This window comes from Dipteris shenzhenensis, chromosome 9 (genome assembly GCF_047967505.1).
Source record: "Dipteris shenzhenensis isolate YYH24624 ecotype China chromosome 9, Dip_SZ_1.0, whole genome shotgun sequence".
Taxonomy (NCBI): Eukaryota; Viridiplantae; Streptophyta; class Polypodiopsida; order Gleicheniales; family Dipteridaceae; genus Dipteris; species Dipteris shenzhenensis.
This window is the reverse complement of record NC_141604.1, coordinates 37,252,285-37,276,483: the sequence shown is the minus strand read 5'-3', so window position 1 is coordinate 37,276,483 and position 24,199 is coordinate 37,252,285. Positions and strand designations below refer to the sequence as shown.

At 41.3% G+C, this 24,199-nt stretch overlaps 1 protein-coding gene across 1 annotated transcript; it reads left to right on the top strand.

Annotated features, from left to right (window-relative positions):
* The first annotated feature begins 5,947 nt into the window (after positions 1–5,947).
* On the top strand, positions 5,948–8,476 carry LOC147898591 (pentatricopeptide repeat-containing protein At4g13650-like). Its single transcript, XM_087379542.1, has one exon. The coding sequence runs from the start codon at positions 5,948–5,950 to the stop codon at positions 8,381–8,383; it is 2,436 nt and encodes an 811-aa protein (XP_087235668.1). The 3' UTR covers positions 8,384–8,476.
* Positions 8,477–24,199: the final 15,723 nt, after the last annotated feature.

Below are 24,199 nucleotides of genomic sequence, written 5' to 3'. Positions count from 1 at the left end.
TTTTTATCTAAAAGTATTGATATCTTTGGGAAACTAATTAAATTTTTCATCATAATAGAGCTTCAACAACATGGCAGTGAACATATCCTTGTCTCCTCTGGACTAAAGCTGCACCAATTTATGGAAAATAGTATTAAAACCACACAAAAACTTATAAATGCTACCCAATAATTCAATTGACATCATATATGGAACAATAATAATTAAATATATATTGGTTGTGTTTTTTGCATGAAAATGTTCTTACTGAACTTGCATCCTCTTATCAATTTAAAACTTACAAACAATGTCAAAAAGAGCAAGTAATACATTATATCCATTATAACAAACATCGAGATCCTAACAATTGCTATAGAGAACAAGCAATGTCATATGTTACTTTTCATAAATCTTGAAGCTCATAATGCAATTTGGCAACATGTATACATGGAGAATTTGAGTGCAACTAAAAAAACCTAAAAATGCTAAATACTGGAACTGAGGCTTACAATACCAATGGAGTTACACTTCATTTCACACTTTCCATACCTATCAATTATAAAAGTAAGACGCTACCCAACTTAAATGCTAACAAACTCGACATGTTTACAAAAGAATACACCAAATTACAACCCATAATTTTGGGGGAAGAAAGATGTTAGAGAAATTCAATAAAAAATTTTGAAGCATTAAGCAAAATTACAACTTGCCATTTTGAGGTGGACATTATAATGAAAGAAGACTTGTATCAATCCATTTTGGAATGACTAATATTCCATGCTATGAACTTCCTACAACCATGCACCAATGAGATGATACATTGCAAAAATACTAAATAAATTCAAATTAAGCATGCATGACCAAAATGATATTAACAATATTAACTCGACATGCATGGGAAGGCCTCTTAATGACTTGACACTCCCTCATATGTTCTACTTACAAGCATAAACGAAACTTCATAATGAGCATATTTTTTAACCATAAGGTGAGGTGTACATTTTTAAAGCAAGTGATAGAACATTGTTCTATGTCACCTAACTAAACCCACATTCTACAAATACATCAATATAATCAAAGGTCTGCATAAACAATTAAAACTAGAAAAGCGATGCTAGTTGAATTATATGGAGGTAACAACAACAACAACGTAGCTGGATTAGTAAATGGACTTGATGCTATGTTTGAAGAAACAACAAAAAGTGTTTCAAGCACAATGATATAGATCAACTTATAAACAACATCATACACCTACTACAAAAAAAACATCTATATGCTTCCTATGTACATATAAAATCGACATCAATTTTTTCTATTTGTAAAGAAATTCGATTAGGACAAAAATAACAATTTCAAATTACAAAAATGCAATGTCCAATCCAACCAATGATAGAAAAAACAATTCACAAGACACGAGGAACAAGTCTCAAAATGCAATACTTGGTTCTGCTGGAGCTTCTGAGCATGGATTTACGTATACAACATTGTTAAGAGTGAACCACTATACCTCCTCAAACCAAATCAAATTAACAAATTTTGAATTGATAAATGTGTAGAAGCAAAATGCAACAAATACTCACAACATTTGGATAAAATTTTTATATACCATTTCTTGAAAACTATGAAAAAACACATATTATTAGAACACCCACTTATTGGAACTTCACTACACAAATATTTAGATAGATTACAACCTACAAGCATATCACATATTGTGCCTGAAGGAAATATAAACAAAAGCTCCATAATACTACATAGGTCATTCAAAATATAAATACTCATGGCTAAAGACAATTCAGGAACAATGTCACTATATTGAAAAAATCTCAATCATAGAGACTAGAAACGAGATTATTGCCATTCATTTCTGTCCAAATATATGACAATCTATGTTCATGATAGCTCTTTTATTATCCTTATGTAATACAAAAAATTTTATGCAACAATTGGAAGAAGTATTTTAAAAAAACATTCAAACTATCCAACATTGATTCTTGGATATTCTAACATAGATTTGCTCCAAAACTCTCAATCGACACAACTCATCAAATTGATGCAAGAATACTACATGCACTCCACAAGTCCTAAAACCTACAATAGATTACGAATCAGAATTTGAACATATTTAGACAAATCCTCCAAACAGGAAATCACTTTATGGGGACAACTATCGCTTATTGGATTAACCACTTTCTCCATACTTCTTGCTTTCATAGATGTTGAATCCTAACATAGATTATGTATACGATTAAGAAAATATACAACTATACAATAAACATCCTTGAATCTTAATATAAAGAAACATACATATAAATATCTACCTCTTACAATTTATCATGTATTATATATATATATATGCTTTCAAAACTAGCTTCTATAAAATTGTCTAAGCCAAATAAAAGATTATTTTCCATGAAAAGTCTCATCCAAATGAAAACCCCATTGAAGGCCTTTTTTTTCATAATAAAAGCTTCATAGGGTAATAACAAATACCTCATTTTTAAAACAAAATACGAACTATATTACAAAATTAAGACATACTGAAATGTATTGATATTTGAAATATTATTAAAAAATTATTTACATTTCCAAACTACTTTAAGTAAAGAACAAAGACAGAGTGAATTCCTTTCTACAACTATGTTTGAAGTTTTGAAATGAGTTTCAAGCTTCAACTTTTTGGACTTTGGATTTTGAAATTTTGAGCTTCTACATTCTTAATTCTAAATTCGTTTGGGTGTCAGATTCAAAACCACTACGAATGCATATGCACCAATGATGGGTAATCCTCTCTCTCTCTCTCTCTCTCTCTCTCTCTCTCCCCCTCCCTGTGTGTGTGTGTCTCCCTCCCTCCCTCCCTCCCTCCCTCCCTCCCTCCCTCTCTCTCTCTCTCTCTCTCTCTCTCTCTCTCTCTCTCCCCCCCCCTCTCTCTCTCCCCCTCTCTCTCTCTCCCTCTCCCTATGTGTATGTGTGCGTGTGCACATGTGCGCATGCTAGAAATACATGTGGTAGTCTCATGTAACTATGCATGTACATACTAGCTCTACTTTGTAAGCCTCCCTTTATGAGGAGAAGGCATTGAGTAGCACAAATGCCCATGTAGGTCCTCATTTAGACATTGGATGAAGGTCCGCTATGGGCTAGTGGGGTCAAAGGCATGAGCTTAACAAGGGTTCGGGGTTGTTTATAAGAGTCAGTATGGGTTACCAAGATGGTGGTTTAGTCATCCATAGACATGAGGTCGGCCACCAACTAAAAGCACCAACATGAGGACTATGCAAGGAAACTTGCTTAATCAACGCATCATGCCTAGCACTAGGATAGGGAGTTTCCCCACTTCAACATTCCTTATTACGAATGCTTTGGCAACTGTCAAATTACCAATTCCAAAAAGCAGCATTGCGCATAAGGTAATGGAGGTTGAGATGATGGTGGCCTCATAGTCAACCATAGACATGAGGTCAGCCACCAACTAAAAGCACCAACATGAGGACTATGGAAGGAAACTTGCTTAATCAACTCATCATGCCTAGCACTAGGATAGGGAATTTCCCCACTTCAACATTCCCTATTACGAAAGCTTTAGCAACTGCCAAATGACCAATTCCAAAAAGCAGCATTGCGCATAAGGGAATGGAGGTTGAGATGATGGTGAACACTAATCTCCACCATTAATAGCCTGTCTTCAACACTAGGATATGGAATTTCCCTAATTCAACATTCACTATCATGAATGCTTTGGCAACTTTCAAATGACCAATTCCAAAAAGCAACATTGCACATAAGTTTATGGAGGTTGAGACGATGGTGAACACTGATCTCCACCATTAATAGCCTGTCACACATATTTATATTGAGTTGCTTTGTGTCTCTCCCCAGATGATGCATCACTCTTCAGACACCACTTAAAGAAATGAGAAACATAAATTGTAATCAAAGTTACAAAAGCATGTGAACAAAATACAAAGATACATATACATAAATGCACATGAGTACTTGCTTCTTATATGGATAAATGAGGGCTTTTAAACAGAAAGTCAAAAGCAAACACTTTGTTTTATGTGTTGAGGAACTAAAAAGTAATTCCAACTTGAAACCAACACCTCTCCACCAAGTATTCCTAAAAACATGTAGCTCAGTTAGATTAATCTTACTTTTAGCACAAAATTACAAGTGAAATTCTCAAAAAGAAGGACTTCAATTTATGCAATAGTGTTCCTTCTAAGAAAATAATGCTAATAATTTGAGAAAAAGATGGGCATATTGTTAAATCCACTAAAACTACCAACAATATTTTTGCAATAATTCAACTCCTAATTGACCACACCATGCAGTCTCTTGTTAAAATGATGTAAAATGTCACTTAGTGTCTCTCTCTCTCTCTCTCTCTCTCTCTCTCTCACACATGCATGCATGCACGAGAGAGAGAGAGAGAGAGAGTATAGTGACACATGTCAAAAAGAAAGAAAGAAAAACTCACAACCGCACACTACCATGGCCACTCCAAGGGGCAATACCACTCAAAAGGTGGCATAGGTTCCATAGCAAGTGGTCAAACTCACGCACAGGAACAACCACCGGGCTAGGACGCAAGGCTAAGCATATCGGGCTATGTTAACTTTGTTGTAGGGTCACCAAGTGGCAAAGCTCTATGGGTGCTCTGCATTCACCCGCACATAAAATTCCCCGGTCGGCCAAGATTTGATAGCAGCCGTTAGATCTTGGCAAATTAGGTATGGGAATTTCCCCTCCCAATGACTAACTAGCCCACAATTAGCGCCTTAGTTCATTTTTACCTCGAATTACCTTCCCGGAGGCCTTTCACGTGGGGGAATTTGGCCAGAGAGAGTCGGTTTTTCTTGGAAGGAAAGTGCTCGAGCAATGGCTCACTGCATCCTAAGGGTGGTGGTGCAACTATGGAATGCTGCATAGATGCACCTCTATATAGAGTTGTGGTAGCAAAGTGTCTTTTTTAAACAGCCGCTCGCCATCGACCAGGCACCATTCCTACACTTGAATACCCCCTAAAAGAAAACGCTCTGCCTCCCTCCCTGAAAAAAGAAGAAAACAAGTGAAGGAAATGAATGACTTTTGTGATTCATAAGGCCTGCCTAAAATGTAAAACAAAAGAGGTAGTGAATGGAGAGAGAGAAGATGACAATAAAAATGAGGGCCCTAAGTTCAATGCCGAACTTGTCTCAAAGCCATTGGTGCACTTTAACTCCCATGGCAATCAAAAGCATCACACCTATTTAAGGACCAAATTAATCCTAAAAATTCTGAATTTCTGGTTTACAAAACGACAGAGGGCAGGCAAAAAAACTCTCTGCCCGGGCATCTCTATATAGAGGTGCATCTGCCCAGCATTCCATAGTGCACCTCAAACTTCTCAGAATGACGCCCTCAACCAGTGCACCTTCATATTTACGTGACGAGATGATCTTTGTTGCGAGCAGGGATTGGAGCGATGGTCTCCCGTTTTCTGGTCCTCAAACCCGTGGTGGTTATCTTCAATTCAGTCAAGTGGCGCAAAGTTCTCCAGGTGGCGCTTCTTCAAGTGCGTCACGAGGTTTGAGTTCAGGATTGCTACTTTATCACGGCTGGAGAGAGCTCCTGCTCCTTTTTAACATTAATTTTGGTCTTCAGCATTACGACCCTGGCTTTCGTTGTGCAAATTTGGAGCGAGGGCAACCTACATTGCTGTACAGCAGAAAAAACCTTGACAAGATGTTTTGCATCCCTAAAGGTTTAAACGTTTTGAGATCATGGTCTTAATCGTGGGTAATAGACACGTTTGAGGCTTCCACTAGGAGAAGCCGCATCGTGTTGGCATGCAAAACAAGAACAAGCGTGATCAAACTCTGGAAATCCCTACGTTTGTCGGATCAGCTTTACGACTGGAATGCGAGTGGATGCCGAACAACCGCAAGAGGGCGGTAATTGCAGGATGTCAAGGTTAGAGGAGTGGATGGCTGATCTACCTTCTGTTGAGAACCTAGTCTCCATCTTGCAGAAGTGCAGGAAAATGAGAAATCTGGCCTATGCCAAACGTGTGCATAATCACATTTGCAATAATGGGCTGGAAGCTCATAGAATTCTTGGGAATCACATTGTGCCAATGTTTGTAGAATGTGGAAGTGTGTCTGATGCTTTGCAGGTTTTCAATAGGTCTGTTAATCGGAATGAGCATTCATGGACTTCTATCATCTTAGGGTATGTCCACTCTGGGCAAACCCAGCATGCTCTAAACCTGTACCAGGATATGCAAGAGGATAGGGTACATCCTACCAGGTATACTTATGTTGCCGTACTGAAGGCTTGTGCTAGACTGAAAGATTTGGAAAGAGGACACAACATTCATGCTCAGATCTTACAAAAGGGTTTTGAAAGAGATATTTTTCTTGGCAATGCCTTGGTCGACATGTATGCCAAATGTGGCTCACTTACAGAGGCATGGGAAGTCTTTTACAAGCTATCAGTTCGAGATGTTGTCTCCTGGAACACACTGATCGCACGATATGCTGAGCTTGGCCCTAAAGAGGAAGCACTGAAATGTTTTGAACAGATGCAACTTGAGGGCATTTCTCCTGATGCTGTCACATTCATTTGCATCTTGAAAGCCTGTGGCAGCATTCGAGCCATAGTCAAGGGCAGAGAAATACATCTAGAGATCATGCAAAATGGATTTGAAAGGGATCTTTTTGTTGGTAACAGCTTGGTCGATATGTACAGCAAATGTGGTTCACTTTCAGAGGCATGGGAAGTCTTCGAAAAGTTGCCAGTTCAAGATATCGTCTCATGGAATGCTTTGCTTTCAGGATACACTGAACATGGACTCGGTGAGGGAGCGTTGAGATGTTTTGAATGGATGCAGCTGGAGGGCATCTCTCCAGACATGTTCACTTTTGTTTGCATCTTGAAAGCTTGTATCAGTGTAGGAGCCATTGTCAAGGGCAAAGATTTACATAGAGAGATCGTACAGAAGGGTTTCGAAAGCGAGATTTTCGTCGGCAGCACTTTGGTCGATATGTACGCCAAAGGTGGGTCACTCCAAGAGGCACGTGTTGTTTTTGACAAGCTGGCACTTCGAAATGTTGTGTCATGGGCCGCACTTATTGCAGGATATGCTGAATATGGGCATGCTCAGGAAGCACTGAATTGTTTTGAACAGATGCAGAGGGAAGGCATCTCTGCAGATGCTGTTACATTTGTTTGTGCCTTGAAATCTTGTGTTATCGTGGGAGCCATATGCAAAGGCCGACAAATACATGCTGAGATTGTTCGCAAGGGATTTGAAAAAAATCTATTTGTTGGCAACACTTTGGTCAACTTGTATTCCCACTGTGGTGCACTTTCACAGGCACAGGAAGTCTACAACAAGCTGCCAGTTCAAGATGTGGTTTCATGGAATGCATTAATTGCGGGATATGCTGAACATGGACCTTTTCAGGATGCGCTGATATATTTTGAATGCATGCGATTTGAGGGTGTCTCCCCAGAAGTGGCCACGTTTACTTCAGTTTTGAAAGCTTGCGGTAGTACAGGAGCCATAGATAAAGGCCGAGAAATACATGCTGAAATTGTGCAAACAGGAGTCGAAAATAATGTGTGTGGGGGAAACAGTTTGGTCGATATGTATGCTGAATGTGGCTCACTTGCAGAGGCAAGAGAAGTATTTGAGAAATTGCCGGTTCAAGATGTTGTGTCATGGAATGCAATGATAAAAGGAAGCGGCATGAACGATGAGAGTAACATGCTTGTGCACTGTCTTGATGAGATGCAAGAACAGGGTGTGAAGCCAAATGCTATTACATTCAGGTGCCTTCTTGCTGCATGCAGCCAAACTAACTTGGTGTGCAAGGGGCAGGAATATTTCAAAATGATGAGGGAACAACATGGCATTGCACCGACAATTGATCACTACACTTGCATGGTTGATCTCCTTGCACGATCAGGACATTTGAACGAGGCAGAAAGATTTCTTGAAACTATGCAGTGTTCTCCTTCTGAAGGAACATGGATAGCCTTACTTATTGCCTGCAAAGCTCATGGGGAAGCACAGATAGGACTGAGATGCTTTCAACAGCTTGTCCAGATGGATGAACAATCAGCTGCTTCATATGTGATGATGGCGAACATCTATGCAAGTGCTGGCAGGTGGGATGATGCATGTAGAACAGAGGAGCTGAGGAAATATGCAAGAGCCAAAAAAAAGGCTGGAGGTGCTTTGATAGAGGTGAACAAGAAGGTGCATCAGTTTGTCATAGGTGACAACTGGAGTAACGAGATTTCAGCAATGCTAGAAATCTTGAGTATGCGCATGAAAGAGGAAGGGCATGTGCCAAGTCTAGATCTGGTCTTGAGAGGGTCCAGCCCTTATGAGAAAGCCAGCTGTACTACATGAGCATGCAAACCTGAGTCCACATAGTAGATGTTACTAAGACAAAAATTCGTGGATGTGCGATGACTTACACAATGGAAGTATGATTTAAAAGTGAGGAACCAGTGCCCGAGATTTCAAATGATAGTGGTGTTCTTACGGAGATGTGTCATTTGTAGTGAATGGCTAATTACGAAATGTTAAAATTTTCAAATTGTATGTCACCCGTCATGCATGAGGATTAAAAAACACGCATTGGGGCTGTCGCATTTGAATGTGTGAGACTCTGATGGGGATGACACTTTGCACAGGTCTTAATATCACCCAATTCAAGGCTTGTGCAAAGTATCGTGGCCATCAGATCCCATTTACATGGTAGGGGAAGCATTTTTCCTTGCTTTTCACCACCTATCGATGATGTGTGAGAGTTAGAAAATATGCTTCAAGGTGCATCATTCAAGCATGTGTCTCATTACATAATAATCCCCTCATCCTAATATCATGGAGTTTTTTTCCTCGGCATCTTGATTTATTGTCGTAGTCAAAAGTCATAGCAATGCAATCTGAAACTTCTCTTGGCCAGGATTGGTTTTGAACCATGACCACAAGATTGGGTGGGGGGGTTAGAGAGAGATAAGAGGGGGGGAGGGTTAAGGAGAGAGGGAAGTAGGGAGGGAGTGGGGGAGGGAGGGTGTGCGGACTAGAGAGAGATAAGAGGGGGAGGGGCTTTAGGAGAGAGGTAAGTAGTGGTGGAAGGGGGAGCGGACGATGTGTGGGGGGAGGAGGGGTGAGGGTTAGAGAGAGGTAACATGGAGAGGGGTTTAGGAGAGAGGTAAGTAGGGGTGGGGGGGGGAAGGAGAAAGGTAATGTGGAGGGGCAGAGGATGGGAAGAGAGAGGTAAGATGGGGAGGGGGGGGGGGGGATGGTTTGGGACATAGGTAAGTAAGTTGGGAGGGGGGAGAGGTAAGAGTGGGAGGGGAGGCGAGGGTTTAGGAGAGAGAAAATATTGAGAGAGAGAGAGAGAGAGAGAGAGAGAGAGGTAAGGTGGGAAAGGGGGGTCCTAGAGTTAGGGGGAGAGGTGAAGAAGAAAGGGAGGGGGGGGGGGGCTTGTTGCGACCGTCAGGGAGGAGACAAGAGGGGGAGGGGGGTTCAAAAGAGAGGTAAGATTGGGGGGTTTTAGGAGAGAGGTAAGTGGGTGTATAGAAGAGACGTAAGGTAGGGTAGGAGAGAGGAACAGTGGGAGGAGGGGGGGTAGGGTAGGAAGTAAGGACAAGGAGAGAGGTAAGAGAGAGAGTAAGGGAGAAGGGTTTAAGAGAGAGGAAAGGTTTCCCTCCCGCCCCCCCCTCTTCCCTTTTCACCCCCCGCCTCTCCACCACCTTCTTGCCATTAAGTACCCAATGATATCTCCATACCACTCTGGAACAGCATCTATTTGAAATAGTGTCGCATCTAGCAAGTCGTTTTCTACTCCAATGGCTTCTTCTCCCGACTTGACACGAGACATGTGATCGGCAATGTAGTGTTGGGTACTTTTGCGGATCACTATTTTGAAGTTGAATTCTTGAAGCAAGAGGAGCCATCTGGTTACTCTTCCTGTTGTATACAGACGGTTTACAAGATCAAGCAATGCTTGATGGTCGGTGTAGAAGACAAAATCATTTGCCAGTAGATAGTGCCAAATTTTCTTAACACTATATACCATTGCTAGGGCTTCTCTTTCTGTAGTTGTATAGTTGATCTCTGCATCATTGAGCTGTCGACTGGCAAAGTAGAATGGGTAGTCTTTCTTATGTTCACCAGATTGACAAAGCATACTCCCAATTGCATACTTGCATCCATCAGTATGAACATAAAAATCAATATCTCAATTGGGAGATATAAGGATGGGTGATGTGATTAGGCACCACTTTAAAACCTCAAAGGCTTGGTCGCACTCTTCTATCCATAAGAATTCCACTAATAATTTGTAAAGTGGTCTAGCTATCATGGCATACCTCAATATAAATCTTCTATAATAGCCGGCATGTCCAGGCAATTCCATGATGATTTTGATTTTGTCCATGTCAGTTGCAATCCCATGTTGAGAAACAGTGTGTCCCAAAACAACTCCGTGGGTGACCATGAACTGGCATTTTGTTGGATTTAGGGAGATACCATACTCCCTACATTTGATTAATACTGCTTCAAGACATTTGAAGTGGCCTTTTTTGTTCGAATGGATGCATAAATCATCCAAGAACACCTGTAAAAACTTATTCAGAAATGACTTGAAAGTTGTGAACATGACTCACTAGAATGTGGCTGGGACATTACAAAGGTCGAATAGCATGACTCTGTATGCAAAAATACCCCATTCTATAGCAAATGCTATTTTTGATTGGTCTTTAGGAGCAATTTGCACTTGGTTATAGCCACTGAAGCCATCCAAGAAGCTATATATTTCGGAACCTATCACCTAGGGGATAGTAATCCCTAATTATGGCGGCATTCACATTCTTTAAGTTTACGCATATTCTGAGCTTCTTATTGCGTTTAGGCGCAATGATGATAGGTGAAACCCCATCCGTGTGCTCTATCTCATAGATGAATACGGCATCTAGGAGTTTTTCCAACTCGTCATAAACCATGGTGCCATACTTAGGATTTATGCGATAAGGTCTACATACCTTAGGGTGGGCATCTTCCCTCATAGAGGTATCGTGTGTACTACCACGTTTGATGAAATTCCTTTCATCTCTTTGTATGACCATGCTAGGTACTCACGGTATTTCATTAGGAGTGCTTTGAGTTTGGTTTCATCTTCTTGTCGAAGCTGTTTCCCAATGAAAACCAGTTTCTCTTCCTAGGGCGAGCTTTATTGTGCGAGTTTTTGACGATCCCTCATAGATTGGAGTTTCTCCAATGCAGGCAATGCCAAATGTTGGCTCTTTCCCATGGCTTCCACAGGAAGAACAAGGTATTCTCAGTATGCAGGGTTCTAAGGCTTTTTGTTACCTACAGATATATCAGGGTTATCGTTTGTAGTATACGTGTAGCTTAGGACCTCAAGTCGTATTCCAGTGAGAGACATACGCTTAAGTGTGGTAAGCAAACATAGTGCATGCATGTGTGAAAGGAACATGCATCATGATGGTTGAGGTAATGAAAGCTTTCGCCTTCATTGGGGTTGCAGGGTTTGAAGGGTTAGAGGGAGGTTCAGGGTTTAGAAGGATATTCCACAGTTTAGAAGGAGGTTCCAAGGTTTAGAAGGAGGTTCCAGAGTTTAGAAGAGGTTACACGCTTTCAGAAGGAGGTTCCAAGGTTCAGGATAGAGTACATGGTGGAGAACTTCTCTCCCTTGTAGATCATGGAGGTCAAGGGTTGAGGAGGTAAGGGTTTAGGGGGAGCATAAGAGTGGGAGAGGAAGAAGGTGTAAGAGCATGGAGGAAAGAAGAGAGAGGAGGGAGGAGGAGGAGGAGAAGGGAGGAAGAGGAGAGGAGGAGGAGAGGAGGAGGGAGGAGGAGGAGGGCAGAAGGAGAGGAAGAGGGAGGAGGAGGGAGGAGGAGGAGGGAAGAAGGAGAGGAAGAGGATGGGTTGCAAGGTTGGAGAAGAGGGGAGGAGGAGTTGCAAGATTAGGATATGCTTTTAGACGTGGAGTGCAAAGGAGCATGGACACTTGAGACCATTGCTTGGAATACCAAATTAGAACTCAACACAATGCTCGAAGAGTGTGGACTTCATTCTATTATTGGGTATTTATACAAGTTGGAGAGCTTCTCTCTCTGCATATAGGAATTGTAAGACATTCTCTCTCTACTTGTAGAACTTGCATATAGAAGTTGCATGTAGAACTCACATGTTGCATGTTGCATGTAGGACTCGCATGTAGAACATGCATGTAGGAATCACATGTAGGACTGGCATGTAGGAGTTGCAAGTAGAACATGCATGTAGGAATTGCATGTAGGACTTGCATGTATGAGTTGCATGTACAACTTGCATGTAGGAATCACATGTAGGAGTTGCATGTAGAACTCGCATGTAGCAATTCCAAGTAGAACTTGTATGTTGAGGATTCCTAAGAGAGATTATTCCTAGCCTTATGCAAGTACAAGCAAGGCTTTATCACTACTCTACACACACATTCTGTACTACCTAAGTCCATGTTGGCACAGAGACAACATACTTCCAGCTCCAAATGATTACCCATCCTCGAGTTATGGTTATTTTTATTTCGGAGTTGGGATGCCATGTGCATAACCCAGTGGTTGTTGAGCTTGTGGCATGCGAGTGATTCTTGCTGTTATGCTTTTGCACCATACCATTTGTGGTCTGTAGCTAGGAAGCTTGTCTCCTCTTGAGGAGAGGTAGATGGCTATGAATCTTAGAGGGGATCTCGTTGCTGAGGCTACAGACTCTGCCATCGAATCTTCTTGGGAAGAGGTTTGGCAAGGGTCTCATTGTTGAGGCTCGAATTTCTTGCTATCTTACATACATGTTGGATGCAATTGCACCTGTATCATTGAGCTTGTAGATAAGTTTGTATGCAATTCTAATGTTTTTACATTTAGGAGATGGCTGTGATGTTTGGCGGGGGTCTCGTTGCTGAGGCTATAGACTCTTTTGCCAAGTCATCTTGAGCTTTGGCATAGCTTCTTGTCCTGCTTGTGAATTCATTGCATGCTTTGAGAGTATGGAATGAAAGTGTGATACTATTATTGATGCAATCTATTATGTGCTTATGCAAAATTGCATGAGTGCACTTGATGTGTCGATTAGGTAGGGATTAACTATATGCTTATTTGTGGGATTTAATAGGGAAACTAAGACTCAATCATCCCTAATACGAAATTGATTAGGTCTTCCTAAATGTGCAAAAACGTGCATATGCCAGTGTGTGCGTGTAACAATCTAGTGCAAACTATATGTGCAAAAAACATGCATATGCTAGTGAGTGTGCCTGTAACAATCTTGCGCAAACTATTGAAGACTTGGGGTTCCCAAAACTTCATTATCATCGGGGATGGCTTGCATGTTAATGTTGTATTGCTTCATACGGCTGTGTTGAATTGGACTCCATCCAAGGTTTTTAGCAGTATAGCTTGAACTTCATATTCTTTTAGTGGTCTTGGCATTGCTATGGGGACACTGCCACTTGTGTAATTCTTGAATTACTCCAGCACTTCTTGAAGATTAGCCTCCGATGGTGTTGAACTAGCCTGACATGTGCCATGTGTACTGGGTGGCATAGTTTCATTTACTAATTTGTTAGGCTTTTTTTTACTTTCTTTTTCTGAACTCTCTTGATCGAGCTCCATCCGTACATGTGGCTTATACTTCCGAAACTTCTTACGGTGGGAAGTGTGGGGTAACTTTTCCACTGGTAAGGTGTTCCCAAGTAAGGGTTCATCTGCTGTGCTTACTTCTTCCAATTCCTCAAGGGACCATTCAAGAGGCGGTGGTTATGATTTTGAGGGAGCTTTTGCAAGATACAATTCGACGATCCTTGTTTGGACTCATTCAAATTCATTGAAGTGTTTGGCCTTGGCTTTTCTACAATTTCCTCCAGCTTTCTTGCAGGATCTTCTGTTGGTATTCAACTTTAGAGGTTCAATTTTTGGAAGCTCGACTACCATTAGGACATGCAGAATGGCTAAGTCATTGTCATAGACTTGATCTTCAATTTTAGCATTCTCAACCTCAGTTTCAAGGTCCCAAGGAAAATCAGAGTCATCATTGGTATGGGTACCTTCTTTAGGTTCGTTATCCCACTCAAGGTCAGCCATAAAGAATGGCACCTCTAGATCGATTGGTTCTTCATGTGTGAGTGGAGGATCTACTTGTAGCACCTTAGCATCTATCTACAAGAAGATGGGGTCTAATGAATGGCTATTGTCGATGGTAGTTGCCAATGTTTGTATCCAGTTATAAACATTGCTTTGTGAATCACCCGCTATGGTGTGCTATTGTAGGGGAGCTGATTTGCTTGAGATTGTCGTTGAAGATGTGTCGTCCAATGCTCTAGGCACAATTGTTTTTATATCTCCTGTCCCCACATTCACCTTGATTGCAGTGTTGCGATTCTAGATTGTTAGTTTATTAGTTTCCCAGTCATGGAGGACTGATGCTTCCTGTAACCAAGAACGTCCTATTGAGATTTGATAGAATTTTTTGGGGAGATCCAAGATTGTGAATTGAAGGGAAAAGCGGCCTCCTGCGATCTTTGTTGACACACCATTCACTATTCCCAAGGGTTTAGCCCGTGAATCATTGACAAGGCATATGTTGAAATCAGCCTTTTGCATTGGTGGGACGCCCCATTCATCGTAGAGCTCATTTGATAAGACATTTACACTTGCTCCACCATCCACTATGGTTTAGACTTCATTATATGCCTTGTGGATCAAAGGCATAGTAATGTTGCATATGTCATCCCTCTCACCCATCCGCACAAGGATATCTTCGATGTTGTTCATAGGTGGAGGGGGATTTACGAGTTCAATCCATTCTTTGAAACTCTCCCAAAGATTGGGACAACTCCGTATAAGGATTCCAATGGGAGTTGACACAGGGAAACTCAGGATGCTAAAGAGTGTGGCTCATTCAAGTTGATGTGGCAGTACATTATGTTTGTTGTTGGAATAGAGGCTCGAGTATAGTATCAATACTTTGTGGGGCCAAGTCATGGATTGGATCTTGAGCTTGTCTCTCATCCTCAAATTGAGCCTATTTCTCAGCCTCAAATTGAGCTTCTTCCTTTTGTACCCATTGTTAAAGTGCCTAAAAACGAGCCTTCTCCACCTTTGCATTTGGATATGGAGCTTCATTTATTTGAGGCTCAAGAGTTGATGTGGATGAGCTCGGCTGCTCATTGCTTGGCGGAGGTGGAGGCACTTGTGCTTTCTTTTTAAGAAGTCATCTAGGTTGGATTGGAATGTTAGGGTCCTTGGTGGCCTCTTTCTATTGGCGTGTAATCACATTCATAGGTTGTGATATTATGCTTGCCGGCCCTAGACTTTGATGGTCCACCCCAATGATGCCGATTGGGACGTCAGGCTTAACCTTTGTTTGTTGTGGGACCTTATTTTTCATGGGACAATCCATACAGGCATGTCCTATGCCACAATCTTTGCAGAGTGGTTGGAAAGTAGCAGGGCTACCACGATGAGGGAACTCTGTGATTCGGTGATTTTCTCCACAACTATAGCACTTAATTGGTGTGCTCGATATGTGTTGGGACATACGTGATTTGCATAAACTGGTATTATTCCCTTTGCGCTTTCTACATAGTATACTGGGTACTCTACTTCATACTCAAATGGTGAGTCTACTTCCTTGACTTGTAATTGATGATTGAAACTACCCAAGGAGCTGGATTTGGCACTCTTGGATATGGTCGTGGATTCAAATTCCTGAGTAATTGTGGGACTTGTGTCCGAACAGGAACAGGATTTAGCCTCGGAGTTGGGGCTGAGGCAATGAAGACATGTGATCAATAGATCACCTAGCAGGAGTTTGGATGGTGGTATTCCTGAAGAGGCATGGAGTGGTAAGAAGCCCTCTTACTCTCATTTGCGTATATTTGGGTGTGAGGCATATGCACATGTGCCAAAAGACCTTCGGAAGAAGCTAGATCCTAAGTCTAGGAAATGCATCTTTTTGGGTTATGGTGAAAGTGGAGAGATGGGCTATCGTCTCTGGGATCCAGAAGCAAATAAAATCATATGAAGCCATGATATGGTCTTCAATGAGAAGAAGATGCATAAGACACCCATGATGGATGTGGAAATGAGGAGAATCACTTTCGAAGATGTGAATCCACCCACATATGTTGATAGACAACAAGCTGTCCATGCATCGAGAATGTGCAAAAAATGGTGCCACCAGGTACTCCCACAGGTACACAATCAAGGGCAGATGATGGATCATCTATTAGTGGCAATGATGAGCCAAATGTGGCTGATATAGAGTGTCTAGACCGCCAGAGAGATTTGTTCCAGGGGTAGACTACGTGATGCTTTACTGATTGCGGGGAGCCTTCTTGCTATAGAGAGGCTATGATGCACGAGGATCAGCACAAGTGGGAGTATGCTATGCAATTAGAGATGAGTTCACTCATAAAGAATAAAACTTGGGACTTGGTTTCTTTGCCACATGGAAAGGAAGCATTGCCATGTAAATGGGTCTACAAGATGAAGGTCACAGGTGATGATGTGCCTAAGTACAAGGCCCGTTCGGATGCTAAAGGGTTCAAGCAAGAGAAGGGTGTGGAGTTTGATGAGATATTCTCTTCGGTTGTGAAGATGACCACACTTAGATGTTTACTTGGACTTGTGGCAATAGAGGATATGGAGCTTATGCAGATGGATGTCAAGACAGCTTTCTTGCATGGGGATTTGCATGAGGAAATTTACATGATACAACCAGAAGGCTTTGAAGAAAAGGCAAAGAGCATTTCATTTGCAAGCTGAAAAAAAGTTGCTATGGCCTTAAGCAAGCGCCTATAGAATGGTATCACAAGTTTGACGCTTTCATTCGGTCCCAGTGTTTCAGAAGAAGCGAGATTGATCACTGCCTCTACACTAAAAAGGCTAAGGATAATAGCCTAATACTCCTGGCATTTTATGTGCATGATATGTTATTGGTTAGCAAGAACACTTATGAGCTTGATGCGTTGCAAGCCAAGTTGCATGAGGCCTTTAACATGAAGGATTTAGGACCTGCAGGTCATATTCTTGGTATGCGCATCATGCGTGACGGGAGTAGGAAACTCCTTTGGCTTTCACAGAAGGAGTATGTTACAAAAGTGTTGCAGTGTTTCAAAATGGAGGGGGGAAAGGCAATAAATACTCCATTGTGTCCATATGTGAAATTGAGTCAGGCAGATAGTCCCAAATCAGATGAGGAGAGGGCCGTGATGGCTAAGATTTCTTATGCATCAGCGGTTGGGAATCTTATGTATGCTATGATAGCTCCTAGACCAGACATTGCATTTGCAGTGGGAGTTGTTAGCCTAATCCAGGACAGAGGCATTGTGAGGTAATTAAGTGCATCATGAGGTACATGTAGGGTACCAAGGAGGTGTGTATCTACTTTGGCAGAGGAGAGATGCATGTATTTGGGTACACAGATTTTGACTATGCAAGGCATGCGGATAGCAAGAGATCCACTTCTAGTTATGTGTTCACCTTTGTAGGTGGTGCAATGTCGTGGATGTCTCATGCACAGAAGTGCATTGCTTTGTCTACCATAGAGGCTGAGTGTGTTGCAGCCATAGAGGGTTGCAAGGAGGCTATATGGCTTGATTGGCTAGTGAGATATTTGGGGATTCATACAGGTGTACCGACATTGCATAGTGATTTCATGAGTGCTATTTAGCTAGCATGGAATCTAATCTTTCATGCAAAGACCAGACACATTGAGGTCAGGTACCATTTTATCAGGGAGGTACTTGAGGACAAGCGCATAGAGCTTGTCAAGGTTCATACAGATGATAACCCTGTAGATATGCTAACAAAGAGTCTACCTAGTCAGCGGTTTGAGTATTATCGTGTATTGATGGGCATTGGATAGTATGCTCATTGGTTGTTCTCACTTAAAGGCACATTGGCCTTTAAGTGGGAGGTTGTGGGGGTTAAAGGCCACTATACCTTAACCTTAGTTATGTACAATACTCAAACACACATATATATGTGGATAAAATAGAAGATTAGGGTGTTTTGCACCCACAAAAAACTTGTGTCTCTCAAGCTCTCCCTCTCCCTCTCAACTTTCGTTGTGTCCTCACATTGTGTTCATATGATTTGGAGAAGATGAAATATTGTGCGTGAGTTATGACACCCCTTTATTGGAAGTTTCACTAGTCGATCTTAAGGAATACTTACACCTTGTGGACGAGGAGATTAGTCTGCATCAAAAGATTGGAGAGGATGACATTGATGTTGTGCTTCCATTGGTAGAGTTAGAGGGTGGTTTGAAAGGGTACAAGATCAATGGCAAACAACATTTGTTCTTTAGAGTTGAGGTAATTAGAAGGAGAGGTAATCAAACTGACTTCCAGATTGCTGAATTGAATAGTATTATTTCTCTTATGGAGAATATGCCTTTGAATAGTTCTCTTCACGTGGCACTATCCTTTTCCATTCAGATTGAGAGAGTTAGTGAACTACCATAGACTTATAATATCTATGTTGTCTTTGAGCTCCCACCCTTGCCTAATGGATCACCAATGTCTGGAATGGTGGAGCAGAATGCAGATGGTCATGTATGGACAAAATATTCTACATGTCTCAGGACTTTTTCAATGGTGCTGTTAGGATGAGAAGATGTTGTGGATACTTGAGATGCTATAATGTTGAATGTACTTATCCTAATTGAACATGTGTTTTGAATGATACACAGTGGAAAGGAAAGCTCAGGAGGCCTCCTATGCTTGGGACAATAGATCCAACCTTAGAATCAATTGTCTGCAAGCATTGTTCGAAGATCCCAAAGTGTGTTTATCAATGTGAGTATATCCATACATCCATTACATAAATCTACCAAGATTTCCATCTCTATATCCATGTAATTGGAATAGTAGAAAGAAGATCTCTCACAACATCTACTAAATTGGGTATCTTTTTCCTCTCTTTTTCCTTCAAGATCTTGGAACAACTCAATCTTTGCAAGAGTTAATGGGTGCATAAATTGATGCACTGTATCAATCAATCCCAACACTACAATGAACACAAAGTATATGTGCTTGCAAGGCATGTAACGATTTTTACTTGCTTCCCTTTGTGTGAAATCAAGACATGTACAATGTGGGAACCCTGAAATTGTGACAGAGTATGTCAGTCCCTTGGAAATCGAGCCAATTGGAACACATGCACTGCATTTGAAATAATAATTCTCTTTCTTAATACCTCCCCATTCTCTTTACCTTCCTTTTGTATCCTTTCTTTGAATTATTTATTCAATTTAGTTCTCCCATGACATTACCCTCCATCATGATGAGATGGCCGCATGTGGCTTGGTGTATGTATTTGTTGCATATGAGATGGGGGCTCGATGGGGGCCCCATGATACCAATAGCATCATTGGTCTCAAATACAAATCCTACTCTTATTAGGTTCTCCCTCTCATCCACAGTGATTGATGTCCCACTTGCAACCTTCCAAACACCTGGCAAGTTTCTTGGAACACCTTGAATTGAATTATCCACCTTCCATGTATGGGTCACTATACTATTGCAAAACCAAACAAACAGCTATGTCATTCCATTAGGATGTTGCCTTCTTCCCTTGAAGCACAGGGCTGGCACACCATAACTTGCACTTCTACCTACAAGCACATTGATCAATGCCCCGCATTGTCAGTGACTTTCTATCAAGTAACCAAAGCATGTGATTGCACTCTGTGCTTTAGTTATTCTAATTGCCCAGTTGACATCATGAATGTCTGTCTCTCTACAAACTACTTGGTTTGAAGGACGTGCAAATGCAAGGTGTCGTCTTTTTCCCACCACTCTTCTTTGTTGTTATTTTGTGCGATGACTTTCAAACTCATGGACCACTGTTGAACATGTAGAACTTCTCTTTTTTCTCATACTTACTAGTTCTATCATTGGTCTATTTATCTCTGGAGAGTGCATCCCAGCCTCTTCAATTACTACATGTGTCAAATCAACAAGCTTATTTCTATCATCCTTACTAGATCGACTACCGTCAAATATCCTTTGGCACAGAGCCTCCAAATTTGGACCTTTACCCAAGTGTTTCCCACACATGAAGGCATTATAGTAGGCCCTCTGAGAAGCACACTCATTGCAAGATCCCTAGCATAAGCTTCATACAATGTAAAATGTCCTGCATACCCATGTGCTACTCTCATACTTGAATGTTTTATTTCTGAGAGATTTACAATAGGAACAAATCCCAATTTTACATGTTGTTGCAAAAACATTCCCCCCACTGGTTAACTCTAACATCCCACCAAGCCAACCATGTGTGGAGTGTTGGCAACTCGCCCTCTTTCACATGGGTCAAAGACCAAAACATTATCAACCTTTGCTTGCATAGGTCTGCAAAAGCAACTATCATAGCTTCCTTCCATTTTTTGCATAAAACTTTATGCTCCTCTTGCAATTGAGTCTTAATGCACCTTTTGGTATGTTTAACCATGCTCACCTCCTAGTGGAAACCACAAGTCCTTTCCTTACCCTCCATTTCATTCTGAGGTCCACTATTGTAAATTGTGCGCATGGCCAACAAATTAGCTCTGGCTATATCAGCCTTGAATCCTCAAAATTTAGGTGGTGCAAATACATTCTTCTCCATTTGAGTATTCAAAAGCTTCCAGAATTCCACTTGTCCGTGGGTATCTTCCACCTTGATTTCACATATATCTATTGTTAGGAGTTCCCTTATGTAAGGGTCATACACATGAGCACCCATTGTTGACCATCCTTTTACTCAATGGACATGGTCAAACTGCACCCATTGTGAACCTAGGCTTACACTAGGCCGCATGCGATTCACAAGATCAACCCTTGCTGACCCTGGACCCATGGTTGGTATTTTGAAAATATGTGGTTGATGTTCATATTGCAAATGTCTAGGAAATAAGATACTCTGCACATATGGATATCTACATCTCCTTTTCAAATCTAGTATTGAATCCGTTCCACCATCTCCTCCTCTTACATTGCATCTTGCACTATGAACTATTATTTCCTTTGTGTCATTGGTGTGATTGTATCCAAAACGTCTTGAAATTGTTCATCATCCAGTGTTTCCATGGCAACACCCTCCTTTCATGAGGCAAGCAATAATATATTTTGCTTTTCATATCTTCCATGTTTTTTGATCATATGTATGGAATAGTTAACTTTGCTTCCATGTTTTTGGAACATATGTATGGAAGATCTTTTCCTAAAAGCATGGGATATATATATATTTCTAATCATGTATTATACCTTTTTCTTTGTCATTCTATCTCCATAATGATCTGAATGTGATTGTAAGTGGAGGAAGGAGTTTATAGTATGCTCCTTTATTTTGGATGGAAAGTTGTGATCATTTGTGCAAAATGCATGTAATGTGAATATATGAGAAGGAAGGAGATCTACTCAATGGTTTTAATCAGATGAATGAAAGAAGTACTTCTGTTGTATGCATGGGAGGCATGATGTGTGAATCTTCAGTCTAAGTAGAATTTGTTCACTTTGAAGGGCTTGCTTGCTCACATCTTGTTTATTCTTGCTCACTAATGTGGGGTCACTCGCTTTTCTTTGCTTGCTCTTTGGTAATCCTCTAGAGGGTGGTGTTGGTCTGCCACATAGTGTCCACCACAAAACGCATCATGGTATTGCTTCAACACTTTAGGCACTTGATCTACATCAATAGCCCTCCTTAGTACTCTAACCATGCCCTGGCAGTACAACACCCCATCAAAGAGGGTATAGCGCCTACTATCTTTGTGAATCTTCTTCCGCTGATAAGTTGTGTTTCCAGGCGAAAAAGAGGAAAGTAGTAAAAAACTTGTAGATGCCTCCATACCATGGATCATTTAGTTCTATGGCTGCTATGAGGTTTACATCAAGACACTCCTCCAAATCAATCAAGGCATTCTTCAAATTTGAACAACCCCCTTTTACAATCTTGAAAGAAAAGTCATATTCTTGAAGAATTGCCAACCACTTAGCCAACCAACCTAGGGGATTTGGCAATTGAAAACCCTACTTTTCAAGGCCATTGCTTCAAATAATAACCAACACGAGTTGAGAATCTCCCCACACTTCAAGCTGGGTGATTTTTGATGATCCTTTGCCTTCTGTAAGAAAAGGTCACACTGGCGCTTGCTTCTTTTGTAGAGGACTTGTAGGCACCATCAAAGTGCATAACTCATGTTGTCACTATATGAGTATCAAAATGCACACATACCAAGTCTCATTATAATTCAAGATTGGAATAATGAAAGGGTGGGGGGAAGCCAGGCCTTAGCTAGGCGCTCGAGACCAAACAATCTCACAATCTTTGCAAAAAATTTACTTTGTGACCAAACAATATCACAACATCAAATTCATGGTGTGGAGAAAAAGGTTGATTTGGAACAACAGATTTTGGGACCAAAACAAATTCTCCATATAAGTGCATGTTATTACAAAGAAACTCAGAGAATCCTAGCTTCTTAGCATAGTCATAGTAGTAGCTTTTGGGCTTTTAAGAAACCTTGACCTTCCTCTTGAAGACTTTCTTCCTCTTAACTTTTACTGGCACTATTAGATAAACATGAAGACTCAATCATCTTGGATAGCTAATGTAGTACATACAAGCATCATCTAAAAGAGCCTCACATTTCACTGGTCTTCATTCACCATGAGAAATCTCTCCAAATGAACCATATAATAGTCGGACAATACAAGTTTATTGACTAAGACAAGGCATCAAATTCTTAGAATGAAACCCTAGTCTTCGAGCAATTCCCATCTATCAATAAACCTCACTTCATGCATTACTTCAGATGATGCCCAGACTTCAATAGGCATGCATCTTGGAGTACTAAAATCAAAATGGACCTAGTGAAGTTATAATACGTTCAACTCCTTTATCTCCCCATGATACAAATTCCCATCCATCATGAAGTTCAGCTAGCAAATGGACTATGTGGTGCTGCAAGTCGATCTGCCAATTGCCGACTATTGTTGGTCTTAGGCTTTCTATGAAGTCTTTAAAATTGATGATTTTGGTCATATAAGCCAAACTATTTCCTTGATGAGCCTTTGGTTGAATCTGACCTGTTGGCACTGTTTATTTCAAGAAATAAAAGATTTTTCATTTGTAGCACCTCAAACGAAGGCATAAAACAAAAGTTACATCCAATCGACGTTAATGCACAAAATTGTGTTTGAATTGTGTCTCCCTTAAAGGCCCTTTATTTTTTGAATATGATTGAATAGGACTATAGGCCACAAAAAACTGAACATTTTTGCTTTTGATAGCTTGCCTATATTCATTCTTTGTCAAAAGTCATGGCCATAATTTCCCTTCCAAAGAACACAATATAAAGAATATATTCCCATAAATTTCATGGAAGTGTGCTTGGTCTAGTGGTATTTTTTTTTCTCCAAGATAGGTCCTAGGTTCAAGTCCTATAGGGATTGCATAGTTGCCACATCAGCAGGGAGCACGGAAGCACCATGTTAGTAGTACAATGGGCTACGACATCCACGAGGAATGGAAAGAAGCACCTCACAGAGGGTTGCAAGGCTACCACATCACTAGTATGGGGAGATACCAAACCAATGAGGAGAGGGATTGCCATGTCATTAGTACGATGGGCTGCTAGATCAACGAGTAGCGGGGAAGGAGCACAGGGTTGAGGGGCTACCACAATCAATATGACGGGTTACCACGTCATCAATATGACAACCTGCCACATCAATAGGGAGTGGGAAACACCACATCATCAAGGTGGCAAGGTGCCACATCAACAGGGAAATGTAGGGTGCCACATGGTACGAGAAGCGGCTAGTGGCAGAAAGGTTGCTTGAAGAGAGGAGAGAGAGTGAGGTGAGGGGGAGATGAGAGAAAGGTTGCTTGAAGAGAAGGGAGAGAGTAAGGGTAGGGAGAGGAGAAAGAGAGAGCACAAGGAGAGAGGGGAGAGAGTGAGGCTAGGGAGAGGAGAGAGAGAGTATGAGGAGGGGGGTAGCATAGAGAGAGGAGAGAGTGAGGGTGTGGGAGAGAGGAGAGATAGTGATGTGAGAGGAGAGAGAGCGAGAGAGAGAGAGAGAGAGAGAGAGAGAGAGAGAGAGAGAGAGAGAGAGAAGGGCTAGGAGAGGAGGGGGCAAAGAGAGTGGAGAGAGAAACAGAGGGGGTA